This window comes from Cibotium barometz, chromosome 60, assembly GCF_041138505.1.
Source record: "Cibotium barometz isolate CiBa-2024 chromosome 60, ASM4113850v1, whole genome shotgun sequence".
In the NCBI taxonomy this organism is placed as follows: domain Eukaryota; kingdom Viridiplantae; phylum Streptophyta; class Polypodiopsida; order Cyatheales; family Cibotiaceae; genus Cibotium; species Cibotium barometz.
Genome location: NC_141105.1, coordinates 21,848,521 through 21,864,030, shown reverse-complemented (window position 1 = coordinate 21,864,030; position 15,510 = coordinate 21,848,521). Strand labels below are relative to the sequence as shown.

Here is a 15,510-nt window from a genome sequence, read left to right as displayed (position 1 = left end):
CAAAGATATCATCAAGACCAACTGGAAATCAAAATCCATCCATGACAAAGAGAAGCAGGACGCAAGATCTGAGACAAGGTTTTCAAAATTTGGAGCCAAGAAGAGAAAATTCTCAAATATTTAATAGATCTATGCAACAACTTAGAAGCGAATGAAAATGCTACGGCTGTCAAGAGCCACGGCACATTATGAGCGAATGTCCGAACGCGCTTATCCGATGCAAAAAGCACTATAAAATCCCGCTTTCAAAGGCGAACGGAATCAGTCCAAAGCAACCAGACACTTGCCACATCCGCCTAGGGTTACCAAGCGCCACCATTGCCCCAAACTTTAGGGGGGAGGGGGGGGGGGGGGAGAGAAGGAACTTCCTAGCTCAATCAACTTCCTCTAAAGCTGTCACCATTGCTGACTTAGAAGAGGATGATAAATGTAAAATTCATGCGCTCAGTAGTTCTCTATCATTTGAGTTTTTGCTAATTACCAAGGTAAGTAGTTTGAGCTTTTGATTGAATTGCTTTTGATTGAATTTGGAAGTACTTATTCCCTCATTTCGATTGCTTGGTTGCGAAAATTAGAACTAGATAAACCAACATAAGCCAAACTGGGTAGTGAAACTTCTCTGCTCACATGCCATGAGATGGACAAAGATAAATTTTCTTTAGATGGGCTAGAAGTGGGGAATAATAATATAGAAACATAAACTATAGAAGTGGGGAGTAATATTATACCCCTAATTGACCTTGGATTATAAGGAGTAGGTACGTTAATTGCTAATGAAAGATTCAAACACCTATGAACATAAACTATAGAAGTGGGGAGAAATACTATACCCCTATTAGGGGATAGACACATACATGAAATTTGTAAAATGACTTAATCGATTGTCAATCTAGCCTATAGCAAAATAGAGGATTATTAACATATGAGGTGTGTGCCCATAGGTATGATGATCTAAAATGACTTAATTGACTATTAATCAAGTCTATAACAAAATAGAGGATAATTCAAAAATAAGGTGTGCACCCATAGGTATGATCTCATAATTGAAGGTGCCATACATTTGACCTTGAGTATCATTTACTTGGTTATGACCTTGAAGCATTACCTATCTCAACAACTATGATCTTAGTATCATGAGTTTGTACCTATCTATTGAGGTCATACCAATAAGGTGCAAAACTCGGCATGCTGATCTATTGTCTCGCATGCTGATTATAGATGTGTGATCTATTTCTCTATAGCTTGGGGTAGCATGTGAGTGATTCCCACTTGAATCCATTGCTCTAGATTGGAAGGTGATTAGAGACCCATCCCTTGCCCAATCAACTTACTTACTTGTATACCTTGACTTGTTAGTTATTAGGTTATTCGTTCACAAAATTGGCATTGCAACATTAAACGGGGGTTTGGTAGTTGTGATAGGTATATCAACCACAAGACCCAATCACCATAGCATGGATGCTACATCTCTCAATTTATATCTTGTGGTGAAGGAGAATACAAATGCATTGTATATATGTGACAATGAAGACCACACAAACGTGACATCTTCATAGAGTTCGGAACCGCAAAGAAACTTTGAGTACAAATCTTAAACCTATATCAAACCTTATATAGAAAGAGACATCTTTTATGCAAAGCAACACTTATAGCAACATGTGAAGCTTGTCATTTGCATGTGATTAAGATACTAAGTCATAGGAAAACTAAGACTAAGGGTCTGTGACAATTAGTATGCGAGTCTTGATTTTTACTTAACATGCAATTATTAGATCAAATACACAACATGTGGCATTGATCTTTCAATATGAAGATTGCATTTGACACAAACATGGTGTGGACACAAATTGTATTGGAGACTCATGCAGACAAGGGCTCTCACTTACAAAAGACATGAGTCATGAAAACTAGAAAATTAGAGACCAAAAGGTGCATTCTCTTTCAATGCTACCTACCATGCAGTAGCCACAAACACTTCACAATGTTTCTCTTTTTTAAGAACAAGGGACCAAAGGAGGTCCCATTCATAGGTGGATGAATATATATGTAGGAGAAACTCTCCAAAAAAGATACAACTCTTACTAGTTATAAAATCTCCCAAAAAATCCCTTTAGCATAATATCCACAAAATTCAACTTGGTCTTGGAGCCTCATTAGGAGGTGATTAGGATTCACTTAATTACGTGCTAGTCTTCACAACAAGAGGTTAGGAAGTAATTAGTGCTTAAATTATGTGTTTTTGGGACAAGATTAGAGTTTTACCTGTTGTCTTTTCTTTGGACTCTTTGGTCTTGTTTTACTGTAGACATGTGAGTGTGTCCAATAACGATTTAAAAATATGTCTTTACAAAACATATACTTAAAGAGTTTTTAAGTGTTCCTAGGCAATCTGTATTTGTTACTTATTGCCTTGAAACCACATGAAAGATCTTGTACATTTTGACTTCTAAACACAATCATCAATGTGCTTAGAATCCATATCAAATCCCACCCAAAAACCAAAAAAAAACCAAAAAAAAGGTGCCCCGAACTGAAGGTTTATTTAACATCTAATCTATTATTATATTCACAAAAATCAATATTTTTACAAAGACCATAAATTTGAATATAAAGATGCTTCATAATTATGAAAATTGATGTTTCTTCTACTAGCCCTAATTTTGTGCAGACCTTTGATTTTGTGAAGACATGCGAATTAGATGCATCGCATAGTTTTGTGGCTCATGTCACTCTTAGAGCTTGGATACTTGGGATTGGAACAAAGCAACTCTTCCACTTAACGATTAAGGATACTTGGGAATGTTCTTTTGAAGATGATACAAAGACTAGATTGATGAGGGCAAATGCTCCCAGATTTGAGCATGATTCACATGGTCTCATCACATCTCTCTTTTGACAAAGGAGGCAAGACGAGATCCATGGAAGCACTTTCACTCACCTAGAGGAGTCACAAAAAGTTCGCTCACACACCAACCATATGGCCATTGTACCTAATGGGAGGTGCGAGAAAAACAAGCATGACCTCTACCTTGAAGTCCAAGTAGTCAATAGAGAGAGGCAACCTCCTTAGTATCAACACCTTAGCCATTAGAAGGCCCTAAAAGATAATAATGAGGCATTTAGAAACTCCATAGGGCATTTAATACTTAGAATGATTCCCTAAAAAAGTTCAAATTCTTCCACGTCACTATCAGCTTTTTTTTTTTGGGTAGTCTTTTACTAATGTTATGCAAGGGACCAAAGTCCGGTGGAATCAAAGTCATTAGGGGGTGTAAAACCCGATGACACGCTGGTTATAGGCATGGCCAATGGCATAGGAAGGTGAATTTGTGGCATAGATCTCAATTGCTCGAAGATGTCAGCCATTAGGTTCAGTCCTTTTGTGATCCCTGGCGATCCCTCTATCGTGGCCATGTCAGAGTGCCTAAATGCTCCTTAATGAGCAATCACAGTTTTTTTTTTACTTTTTATACTTTCCTACAGCTCGCCGTACAGCCTCAAAAGGCTTGGCGTACTCTTCGTTGAATCAAACGGGTACCCGTTTGCCTTTATTAGCTTAGGCGCTCTACACATGTGAACGACCTCTGAGATATTTTTCTAGAAATAGCGTATGCTAGGAACTTCCCAGATGGAAAAGGAGGTCCTAAAACTTATTTTCCATCACTGTCTTAAGATGGGAAAAAAATTTCGAGAAATTTTTCCCTATTTCATAGCACGTTTTTGAGGATGTTTCAAAAGAAATTTTAAAAAACTCTATATGAGAGAGTTGTAGTAATTTTGGAGTACTACAACTTTGTTTCCCTGAGTCGTCCGTGATTTTGTTGTGTAGACCCTAAAAAAATAGCCCAAATATGGCCCGTCGTCGTTTTTGCGCTGCTTTTTACGATTTTTCATGGTTTTTTGGCTGTTTTTTGCCTTGATTTCTGGGTCGAATTTAGAGGCTGCTATAGTCGAGGGCCAAAATGGTCGATTTTGACTTCAGGGACGAGTAGATCCAAAGTCGAAGAGCTCGATGTAAGCTTTTCAATGAGCTCTAGAGCACCATCGGATATACGGTTTAGGAGATACGGCCTCCAAATAGGGGTGGTTTCTCAAAAAAAATTTTTGGGTCGACGGATCCCTTTTCACGCCGTGAACCGAACTCTCGCCATAAATACTCGGTCACACCATTACGGGCGCCCGTCCAAGTTATAGCTTTGGACACTATTTCTTCATATCTTGAATGTATGACCCTTTGGTGTATCTACCATGACTCCTTGATGTAAGATAATGGCGGTAGCTCTTGTTAATCCTAGAATTGGATTAACACCTGCATATCACGTAAGAAATCCCTCGATGCATCAAGCTCAATGTCCTTCAGACCGACATTAATAGGTGCCATGGATTGATACCCATACATAAGCATGAACGGACTAAAACGAGTAACCGTAATGTTTAGAACTGTTATAGGTAAATTCCATCATTGGAAGATATGTACACGAAACATATCCTCTATAATCTGATTCATACGCTTTGTTTGCCCATCAGACTGCGGATGATCAGAGGAACTCATACTCAAAGTAGTTTCCTTGATGTAAACCATTCAGAATAAAGTAGGAAGACATGGCATTATAAACATGCATGAACAGGCATATACTCATCCACCCGTCCGACCACCCCCGAGGCCAAGGATGAACACATAAATACAATGAAGTACCACATTCCTTACCTTGGTGTCCCATACCACCAAAAGATATGACATTATTTTAGCAGCACATAGCTCTAGTGTGAAATGGCAAGAGAGTAGATACCATGCTCTACATAAGAGTACATCCCTTGAGTGTGCCCCATGCCCCTATTATATAGAGTTTTTCTTGCATGCAACAACACTTGCTTTTTTTTCTCGATAATTGTATTGATTTTTCACCAAGAAAACAGGGACAAGAAAACTTCTCAACATATATGTCTGATATCTCTCAGCTTCTTTATATATTGTATTAAGGGCACACTATTCTAGGAACTTCCACGTGGCAGCTTCCCCACTTGGTAGGGGGAGTGAGTCACTAACTAGTTCTATTAACACCTGGCAAGAGATGTAGTATGCTAGGAGGAGCAATGTTACGGCGGTAAAGAACATGACTATACTATCTATGGGGCAGGATAACGAAGTGAAACTGGCAAAGAACATGACTACAATGGCCTTGGTGGAGTGAAGAGAGAGAAAGATGCCCCTTGGTTTCGCGTGTAGGAATAAAAAAAGAGAGAGGGCAGACGGATGAGAGCCCAACTAAAAATTTACTTTAATCGACCGCGAGCTAGTGGAGTGGTTAAGGTAGTTCTTGAGAGTCCCGAGGTCATGGGTTCGAGCCTCCCCTCTCCACAAGTGGTGGCATGTGTGTTGTTCTATCTAATTCCACCCAAACTAAAAAAAAAGAAGAAAAATTAATCTGGAATGCTCCCCCCCCTTTTTTTTTTCCAAGCTCCCTTAATATTTATTTTTTTCCCAAAACTGCTGCGGGCGGCATCCCCTAAAGAGACTCATTATCGTTATCATCATCAACAGTTCTTCTGTGTGTCCTCTGCGATCGGAACTATAGGGCTCCGTGTCCTGTTTGACCTCATCATCAGCGAGCAGCCAGACCCATCCTGCGTTGGTGGCTAGTTGATCGGTAAGCTTGCCTTTTTTTTTTTTCGCTTCACGTGCCTAGGGTTGTGATGGGTTTCACCCCTGCGTGTATGGTTCTTGCAAGTTCTTTGAAAGTTTCAATGAAATCAGGGTTTGTGGCAATTTCCACCCTGCACTGCCACGCCGTAGGGTTTCAAAAGATGGTTTTTCTTCGAGTTTCAATATTGTGTTAGGGTTTCCCATGGAATGGATGTACTGAAATGTGTTTCATAGGACGGGAGTTTCACAGCAGTCTTCCTCCTGCGCTTCTCTAGGGTTTTAATGCGTGAATACACAGTTTTTTCCATGGTTTTATAGAATGTCTATTGCGTTTTAAAGATTTTTACTGGTTTCCTTCTCCTGCATCTATAGGGTTTTTAATTCGGGGTTTCACTTGGTAGTAGGGTTTAATTAATCAAATGGCTTTTCAGGTGTTTCATTGAATTTCCAGAGAACTACATCATCAGACCTGAGACCGGAATCCTTGCCCATGCAAGGGGACTGCGAAAGGTGTTGGGACGATTCCAATTCAGCAGCAAGCTCCAGCAGTGCTGGCAGCGTAGATATGTTCTTTTCGCGAGAAGAGATTGACAGGTGCTCCCCCTCCAGAAGGGATGGCATTGATGTCCAGAAGGAGAACTTTCTGAGGCATTCCTATTGCTCCTTCCTACAGAATCTTGGAATGCGCTTGCAACTGTGAGTTCCTTCTATGTGCTCTGCGATGCATTTGAATAGAAAACACACTACACATATGGCCTACAGTCAATGGAAAAGATTCAATCATTAATGCTGATGTGAGGTTTATGATTAAAGTGTGATTTTGCATGTGTGTTGCTTACTAGCATTGCCATTGCCTATTTCAAACTGGTGTCCTCTTTATTCTATTCTGCTTGCTTCAAAGAATTTGTCCTTATCTTTAGTCTTAGGCCAATAAATGTCTGTTTCTACTAAATCATAGGTTTGTTGTACCCTTGGATGACCTGCTGTAGGAGCGTCATGACATTTATAATTTTAGCATTATCCGATACACAAACCTTCTCATTCAGGAACAACAATCCATTTCGGATAAGGAATTGACCATCTACCACTCTCACAAATGGCATGACTCCTGAGTCTCAGTCTAAATCTATGGAGCTCTTTGCATGGACCTGCCGCCAATGCCGACCAAACTGACTTTTAGTCTTACATAGCCCTCTCAAAGAGTCATAAAGGTCAGCCCTAATCTGGGTGAAGCGCAAGAGTTCACCTCCCCAATTCTACTCAAGGCATCTGCCACTCGGGTCACCCTTCTGATACTTTATTTCCATATCAAAGTCTTGCATCAACTCAGCCCACTTTACCTTCCTCCCCCTCAACACAGGTCTATCACATATGTACTTAATTGACTCATTGTGGGTCAACACAACAAACTTCATTCCATAAAGATAACGTCGACAAGTTTTCAGAGCGTGTATAACCGTATATATCTCTTTTTCTTGAGTGTGCCATTTGACCCGGGTATTGACAAGCTTCTTGCTTTCAAATGCCATAGGTTGGCATCTTGGAATAATGCCGTGCCTATTGTGAAATCACTAGCATCTGTGTCGACCACAAATGGTCTGCCAGGATCTGGCAAAGCCAATACAGGTGCTCCCTTCACCTTAAGCTTGAGAGCTTGAAAAGCCTCATCAAGCTTTTTGTTCCAAGAGATCGGGTTGTTGGACTTACGCCCTCTTCCTCGAAGAAGGTCCATGAAAGGTATGGTTAACTGTGAATAATCCCTCACCGACTTCTTAAGAGAGACGGTGAATCCCAAAAATGCCCGAATCTGCCTCGTAGTCCTTGAGGAAAGGTGAAACCGATCCCGTCAAGTGGGAATAGACTCTGTTGGACACCCACACGCCTAATAGCACAACTTAATATCACAATTTGAAATGGACAACTTAATAACAACTTGAAATTGAATTGAAATGAAATGAGATAAATGGACACTAGCACTGGGGCCGACCCCCCCCCTCAATATATAATATATTATTGGGAGTATTTAATAAATACAATGCTCCATGGGTTCCAAGAACCAGATGATGTCCATGTACAAATGAATACAGTACCAAACAAAAGACTCGAAGTCGACGTTCGAAGTAGAGCAACCACTTGAGTGGTCTAGTCTCTACGGTCCTCTGCCTTCACTGGACTCCGCAGAGAGCGCCCCATTGGTGTTCCAGGACCACGCACAAACAGGCGCTCCCGTACTAATGCCTGGCTCTCCCGATCTCAGCACCTTTGGACCGTGGTTCTCCAAGAGCTTGGACTACCCGGCACCGAACGGGTGTTGCCGTGGAGAGAATCCTTTAGCAGATTTATCACAAAGTACGTTACTTAAATCTGAAAATTCACTTACTTGTGGATGGTAGATGGAAGACCAATACCCGGATGTGTCTGTTTGTGTGCAGCCATGAGTGGAGGACACCAAGACACAGCAACTTGTCGAAAAGGAGGAGCTGCTGCCTGTATTGAAGGTGTAGCCACTTGAAGAAGGAAGATGCCGCCTATGGAAAGGAGGCACAATCCCCTACAAAGGGAAACATCCACCCGCTGTGCAAGACACAGCCACCTTCTTGTGGGGAAGGAAGATGAGTAGTAGCTGCCACTCTGAAGAGACGCCGCCTATGGAGATGAAGCGCACAGTTGACAGCCGCCTGCTGGAACTGGAGCGCAGCTTGCTAGTGGTGGAAACACAATCGGTTGCTGTGGTAGGCAGCGCAGCCTGTTTGGCTGCCTGTCTGGAGGCACATGCACAGCCGCCTGCTGTGGTAGGCAGCGCAGCCTGTTTGGTTGCCTTTCTGGAGGCGCACGCACAGCCGCTTGTTGTGGTAGCGGCAGCCCACTGAATAACGAGCGTAGCCACGAGCCGTCTGAAATGGAGGCGCTTGGCTGCAGCCTGATAGGAGCAGAAGCGTAGCCTTCCGCCTGCTGAAGGAACAGCAGCCTGTGCCGCCTATATGGGAAAGCACACAGCTGCTTGTGGAGTTGCAGCCGCCTGAGAGCCACGGGAAAGAGCAGCCTGAAGGAGATCGAGCATGGGCGAGAGATGGTCGCCGGCTGTCCTCTCTTACGAAAGATGGTGGAAACGATCGCCGGTGCTCCTCCTCGAAGGGTGGTTGTTTTTTTTTATGAGTGTTGGAGGGGAGTAAACCATTAGAGCTGTGGCTGGCTCCCAATGTTTGCATGTGGGCGGCCAGCTCTATGGTGGTGTGGGTAGGTGACCATGCACCCACCCCCACACACACACAAGTTAAGTGTGGCTCCCCACCTTGGCCCCTAAGTGGGTGCCCACTTTTAAGTGAATGTGAACATATAACTTTATAAAATGAAAGGTTAGAGAATAAACTATTAAACCAACATGTGCAATACACTTACCACCTGTTCACATGCAACAAAACTCGTCAGAAGATAGAGCAAACTTCACGACTCACTGGCAGGCGTCCCCGCTCAGTAAGTGGCACGTCAAACAAGGCATGAATTACAGCCAAGAGCTCTTTCTTATAGATATCCATATGAAGCTCAGCATCATGTAAACGACGGCTCTCATATGCAACTGCATGCCCTTCTTGATTTAGGACAGCTCCTATACAATCGCCACAAGCATCACATTCAACTACGAATGACTTGTGCAAGTCAAGAACAATCAAAACTGGACCACATAGAATAACATGTTTGAGCTGCAAGAAAGCATCCTGTTCTTTTGAAGTCCATTTGAAAGTGGTTTTCTTTTTTGTGAGATCATGTAGAGGAGTGGCTATCATAGCAAAATGCCTTATGAAACGCCTATAATAAGAACATAATCCCAGAAAACTACGTACTTGATGTACGTTTTGGAATTCTGGCCAATTCCGAATGGTCTCTATCTTTGCAGGATCCATTGTAACTCCATCCTTGGATACAATGTGTCCCAAATAATGAATCTATGAGAGAAAGAACTCACTTTTCTTGGCATTAATGAAAAGTTTATGCTTTCGCAACTCTTCGAACACTGTGACCAAATGAGTTCTGTGTTCCTGCTCATTCTTGGAGAAAACCAAGATATCATCAAAGAATACTCTTGTGAATTTGCGATGGGGTCGGAATATCCTATCCATCATACGATTAAACGTGGCAGGAGCATTGGTGAGACCAAAAGGCATTACCAAAAATTCATATAATCCAAAGGCTGTCCTGAATGCAGTTTTATGGACATCTTGTGGCACCACTCATATTTGGTTAAATCAAGTCGGCTGAAACAAGCCGAACCATCAAGCTTATCCCAAATGTCATCAATACGCGGAATTGGGAATCTGTTCTTGATGGTAAGCTTGTTTAAAGCTCTATAGTCCACACACATGCGGAATGATCCGACCTTCTTTTGAACAAGAAGCACAGGAGAGCAATAAGGTGAGGAACTGGGCTGAACCAAACCTTTCTCTAAAAGCTCATTGACCTGCTTCATGATCTCTTCTTGTTGTGCAGCACTCACACGGTATGCGGGTTTGTTAGGGGGAGAATTACCTGGCACAAGATCTATGCGATGATCTTCGGGCCTTTGGGGAGATAATTCACCTGGCAATGAATCAGCAAAACAGGCGTTGAATGCATGAAGAAAATTCAGCCTATCATTAGTCATAGCATCCACATTTTGATGACTTGGTATAAGGCTATCACGAACAAAAACCCTTGAGCTTTCTGGCATGAGGCTCATGGTCTTCTCTTTTTCTTTTCCCCTTATCCAACGGGGCAGCCCTATGTGATATGCAGCGGAAGTCTTTGTATTGGAAGATCCTGTCACACAATATGCTCACACCGTCTTCTGTATCCTGAGTTTCGTGAGTTTAGCAATCCACTTTAATACTTCAAACTTTAAAGAGTTGAGAGAGAGATAGATGAGAACTCTACACCAGATTGGGTCCCGAATTACCCACTGAAGGGCCCCCTATCCCGATAACGAGATAGTATTTGCTTTATTTCTTTAGAGAGAATGACTGTGGACTGTAGATAAGCCAAACGCAAGATCTCGGAGGATCGGAGAGTGGCTGATCCGTACACTGCTGTAGAAACACCTCAATGACTTGATCTCGAGCCTATGCACTCTTCCCAAGGGCATGAGGAAGGGCTGCACACCTGAGGCTGAGAGAAGAAGAAGGTGGACTGTTCTACTCTATGTTAGAATGCTGAAAACACTTATGAATGCTGTGTTACCTTCACTAGATGACTGCTGCATGTGTGGATGATGCATAGAAGGCTGAACACTGATGCAAACAGCAGATTCAGGGCTGGAAACTGCTGTAGACTGAATCTTCAGGGCTGGAAACTGCTATGGACAGAAACGCTGAAGTGTAGGGGTGCTGAGGAACTGAAACGCAGACCTGTAGGGCTGCTGAACTGCAAAACGCAGGTGTTCTGAAGCTGCTGGTCAGAAACGCTGAGGTCCTGAGGCTGTTGGACAGAAACGCATGCATGTACTGCTGATTTGGAGACTGTAGAGGACTGAATCTGGGCTTGAACTGATGCTGAATTCAGGGCTGAATGATGCTGAAGGCAGGCACCTAGGGCTGGCTGAAGCTATGGTTCTCAAGGGGCTGGAGAAGAAAGCTTATGGGCTCTAGGGCTGAAAGCAAGGGTGAGGAGAGCTCTTAGCACAATGAAGACTGAATGAGGAAATAGGCTCTAGGCAAGCCTATTTATACTAACTGGAGGTTGGTCATTAATAAAGTTTTATATTTATAAATGCCCAATAATGCAAATAATGATAAATAAATACTAATAAATATGGAAAAATTACCAGATAAATCCCAGTAAATTCCCTAAGGCTTTGGGGATGTTCTAAATGATGCACAGGCATATGTATGCATATTATGCAGGATGCAGAGTGCTTTCTGATGCAAACCCTAAGGCTTCTACTGACTCTACATGCATGAATGATTCTCTCCAAGTGGGTTAAGAGACTTGACTGACTGACTGACTCGCTAAGGCTGAGGAATGACCTACGTAGCTCGTGCCTGACTTATCCTGGATTGAGGATGTACAATGGGGTCACGGCGTACGACAATTATCATCCTATTGGGTTCTACAACTGTACAACTGCTGCACTTTTGATGATGAGCCATCTTGTCACCATGCACTTCTGATGATGAGCCATCTTGTCACCATGCATTGAGCGCAGAGTGCATGTGACATTCCCTCCTGATTAGCTTGGCGGCAGGTTCATGGCTTCCAAGTAGTCCGCCAATAACTGGGAGTACTCCTGGAAGAACTCCTCGTCGAGCCATACGGCTTCGTGGGTGTCTCGATCTCGGAATTTCGTATAGAACTGACGAATCCTTGATCGGAACCATGCTTCCATCGATGAAGAAGGATCTGCTCAGGCTCAATCACTTCTGCCTCGTCTACCACGTCTGGCTGCTGTTCATCTGAAACATCAAACACTTTTGGACCAACATATGGTTTTAGCCAAGAAACATGGAAAACATCATGCATTGTCCAACTGGCAGGCAACTTTAACTTCATGGAGACATCACTTAACTTTTTGACTATTGGAAAAGGGCCAAAACTACTAAATGAAAGCTTGGGACAATGTTTGCCCACTTGTTTCAATATTTGTTTCATGATGCACTGAGAGACCCAATCCCCTTCCTTGAAGTGGATATCTCGTCTAAACTTACATGCCTGTCTGTGAACGGAATGATGGCCAGGCTCAAAATTGAGGGCCAACCTGGGTTGAGTACCAAACTTTGCGGAAGCGACATATTGATCTTCTAAGTCTTTTCCAGAGATGTTGAGAATGGTAGACTCCTGACTGGTCGGGATGCTGGTCTTTCTACTAAGAACATTTGCTACTGGGTTATGCTGACCAGGGATGTACTTAATCATTCCTCCAACTTGTTGGAAGAGTTGACCTTGTCTAGTGTGCTGAGCACTCCACTGGGCACTTGGCATCGTCGGAAGCCACTTAAGTGCTTGGTGGTCTGTGGTGACTGTGAAAATGTGTCCATAAGGAACATGTTTCAAATGTTTGAGAACTAACTGCTGTTCTGGCTTGCCCTTGAAAGTCTTGGAAAGACAAGAGGGAAACTTGCTAGGAGGTTCTGCTAACTGTGGGATACTGGGTAGGAGATCGTCCCTAAGCATAATGTCCTGGTGTCTGGATAGGAGGTCTGCTAACTGAGGGACTGAAGATGTAAGGGATGCTACTAATGAGGGAGGGGATGTTTGAGCACGAACATAAAGGAGTGCTCCATTGCGGATAGCTCGTCAGGCTTGGAGATGTGAAATCAATGGGATGCCAAGAATGCTTCTATCCCCCTGAATCATGACAGGCTCAGGAAAACCTTTACAAATAGTAAAAGTGTCCTGCTCCCAATTGGGAATAGGCTCATATTGACGGAACCACTGAATTCCTAAGATCATGTCACACTCTAACAGAGGGGAGACGATGAAATCTCGTTGAAATGAGGCCTTCTGAACTTCAAAGGCAAACTGCTGTGCCTTCTGGGAAATGTGGGTGCGAAGACCAGGTGTAAACCCGTCCACATCCAGATGATATGGGACTAAAGTGCAGTTCAATTTATTAGCCAACTGGGGAGAGATGGCGTCTTTAGAACTACCCATATCGAAAAGGACTACAAACTGTCGGCCCTGGGCAGAGCCATAAGCTCGGATGAGGCTCTTCTGAGCAGCATCGCTCTCACCCTCCTGCTTAGCATCAAATACCACGGATGGCATAGGATGCATGGAAGGTAAAAGTTGAACTGCATTTGAGGTAGTAGGCGGGGCTGGAGGAGCTGGGGAGGCTGTGGCAACTGTGGCAGAAGGAGCTTTGGCAGCTTGTGCCGCTTGCCATTTGTGGCAATCCTTCTTACCATGCCCTATAATATGACAGAAAAAACAGCTATTTTCTGATTGGTACTTCCTTTGCTCCTCTGGAGGAAGATAACCTCCAGTAATGCCTGCTTTAGCCTTTTCATCAGGGGTTTTCTTAGGTTCTTTATCCTTCTTACCCCCTGAATTGGAGCTATTACTACTGTCCTTCTTAGCATCTTTAGAAGATGCGTTACCTTTCCCTGTCTGTGCAGCTGATTGCTGCTGCTGGGGTTTGGTATTGGATTGAGATGCCTGCTTGGGCTTGCTCCCGTTAAGCTTCATTTCTTCATTCTGAGTGAGAGTCAGAGCCCGGTCATATGTACTTGGTTCAAAGTTACGAACTGTGAACCGAATGTTGGAGTCCAATCCACGAATGAATTGCTCCATCTTGGCCTGCTCAGATAACCCTAAATGCTGTGCTAAAGTAATAACCTTACCGGAAAACTGAAGCACTGGGGATCCGTTCTGTCTGAGTCCATAGAACTCGTCTTTCAGACCGGCCATGTACTGGGGCGGGAGAAATCTGGTCTTCAGGTCATGGACAAAGATGTCCCAGTCAAAGGCTGTGACACCTGTGGCCTGGTCAGTATGAATACTAGACCAATGCTGCCACCAAGTGACTGCCTCACCAATTAACTGCTGTAGACTGAATCTTCAGGGCTGGAAACTGCTGTGGACAGAAACGCTGAAGTGTAGGGGTGCTGAGGAACTGAAACGCAGACCTGTAGGGCTGCTGAACTGCAAAACGCAGGTGTTCTGAAGCTGCTGGACAGAAACGCTGAGGTCCTGAGGCTGCTGGACAGAAACGCATGCATGTACTGCTGATTTGGAGACTGTAGAGGACTGAATCTGGGCCTGAACTGATGCTGAATTCAGGGCTGAATGATGCTGAAGGCAGGCGCCTAGGGCTGGCTGAAGCTATGGTTCTCAAGGGGCTGGAGAAGAAAGCTTATGGGCTCTAGGGCTGGATTAGTCTTGGGCTGAAAGCAAGGGTGAGGAGAGCTCTTAGCACAATGAAGACTGAATGAGGAAATAGGCTCTAGGCAAGCCTATTTATACTAGCTGGAGGTTGGTCATTAATAAAGTTTTATATTTATAAATGCCCAATAATGCAAATAATGATAAATAAATACTAATAAATATGGGAAAAATACCAGATAAATCCCAGTAAATTTCCTAAGGCTTTGGGGATGTTCTAAATGATGCACAGGCATATGTATGCATATTATGCAAGATGCAGAGTGCTTTCTGATGCAAATCCTAAGGCTTCTACTGACTCTACATGCATGAATGATTCTCTCCAAGTGGGTTAAGAGACTTGACTGACTGACTGACCCGCTAAGGCTGAGGAATGACCTACGTAGCTCGTGCCTGACTTATCCTGGACTGAGGATGTACAATGGGGTCACGGCGTACGACAATTATCATCCTATTGGGTTCTAAAACTGTACAACTGCTGCACTTCTGATGATGAGCCATCTTGTCACCATGCACTGAGTGCAGAGTGCATGTGACACCCTATCTGCATGGGCTCCATGGGCCATCATGGAAGTTTCATGAAGCACGGTGGCATGTGCTCCACGAACTTGGGAATCAGATGCATGTGACTTTCCTGCATAAGGCAATGTCTCTCCATGAGACAACTCAGAAGGCAAAACTCTTCTAGTTGTAGACCTGTCACCCCTACCATGGGATACATGTCTTGAATGCATGTGACTTTCATGCCCTCCATGAGCACTAGCATACATATACCTGTCAGGCTTTGTGTCTTGTGGAGAAGATGCATGACGAGAGGTGACTGTCACCTCTTCCTTTTGCATAAAAGACCTCAACCTTTGAGATGCGGTATCTCCATGCTTAAAGCGAGGTGGATTTCTGAATTTCAGCTCTCCGTCGTCCCCCTCTTTGATGTCACCTTTGCAGAGGAGGTAGGCAAGTGCCAACTCCCTTGGCTTCTTGCCCACTTCCCGTGCCATGGACTCAAAAGTCCCATC

The 15,510-nt window shown here is 43.5% G+C and overlaps 1 protein-coding gene across 2 annotated transcripts in view; it reads left to right on the top strand.

Moving 5' to 3' along the window:
* Nucleotides 1-5,493: 5,493 nt before the first annotated feature.
* LOC147605123 (cyclin-T1-3-like) overlaps nt 5,494-15,510 on the top strand; it is a 31,699-nt gene continuing 21,682 nt past the window's right edge. For both annotated transcript variants that reach the window (XR_015265204.1, XM_086793753.1), the window contains exons 1-2: nt 5,494-5,648; nt 6,076-6,340. Coding sequence is in view for 1 of the 2 variants with exons in the window: in XM_086793753.1 (XP_086649879.1) it covers nt 6,135-6,340 (206 nt within the window). In the remaining variant the exon portion in view is untranslated. The remainder of the gene's footprint in view (nt 5,649-6,075; nt 6,341-15,510) is intronic.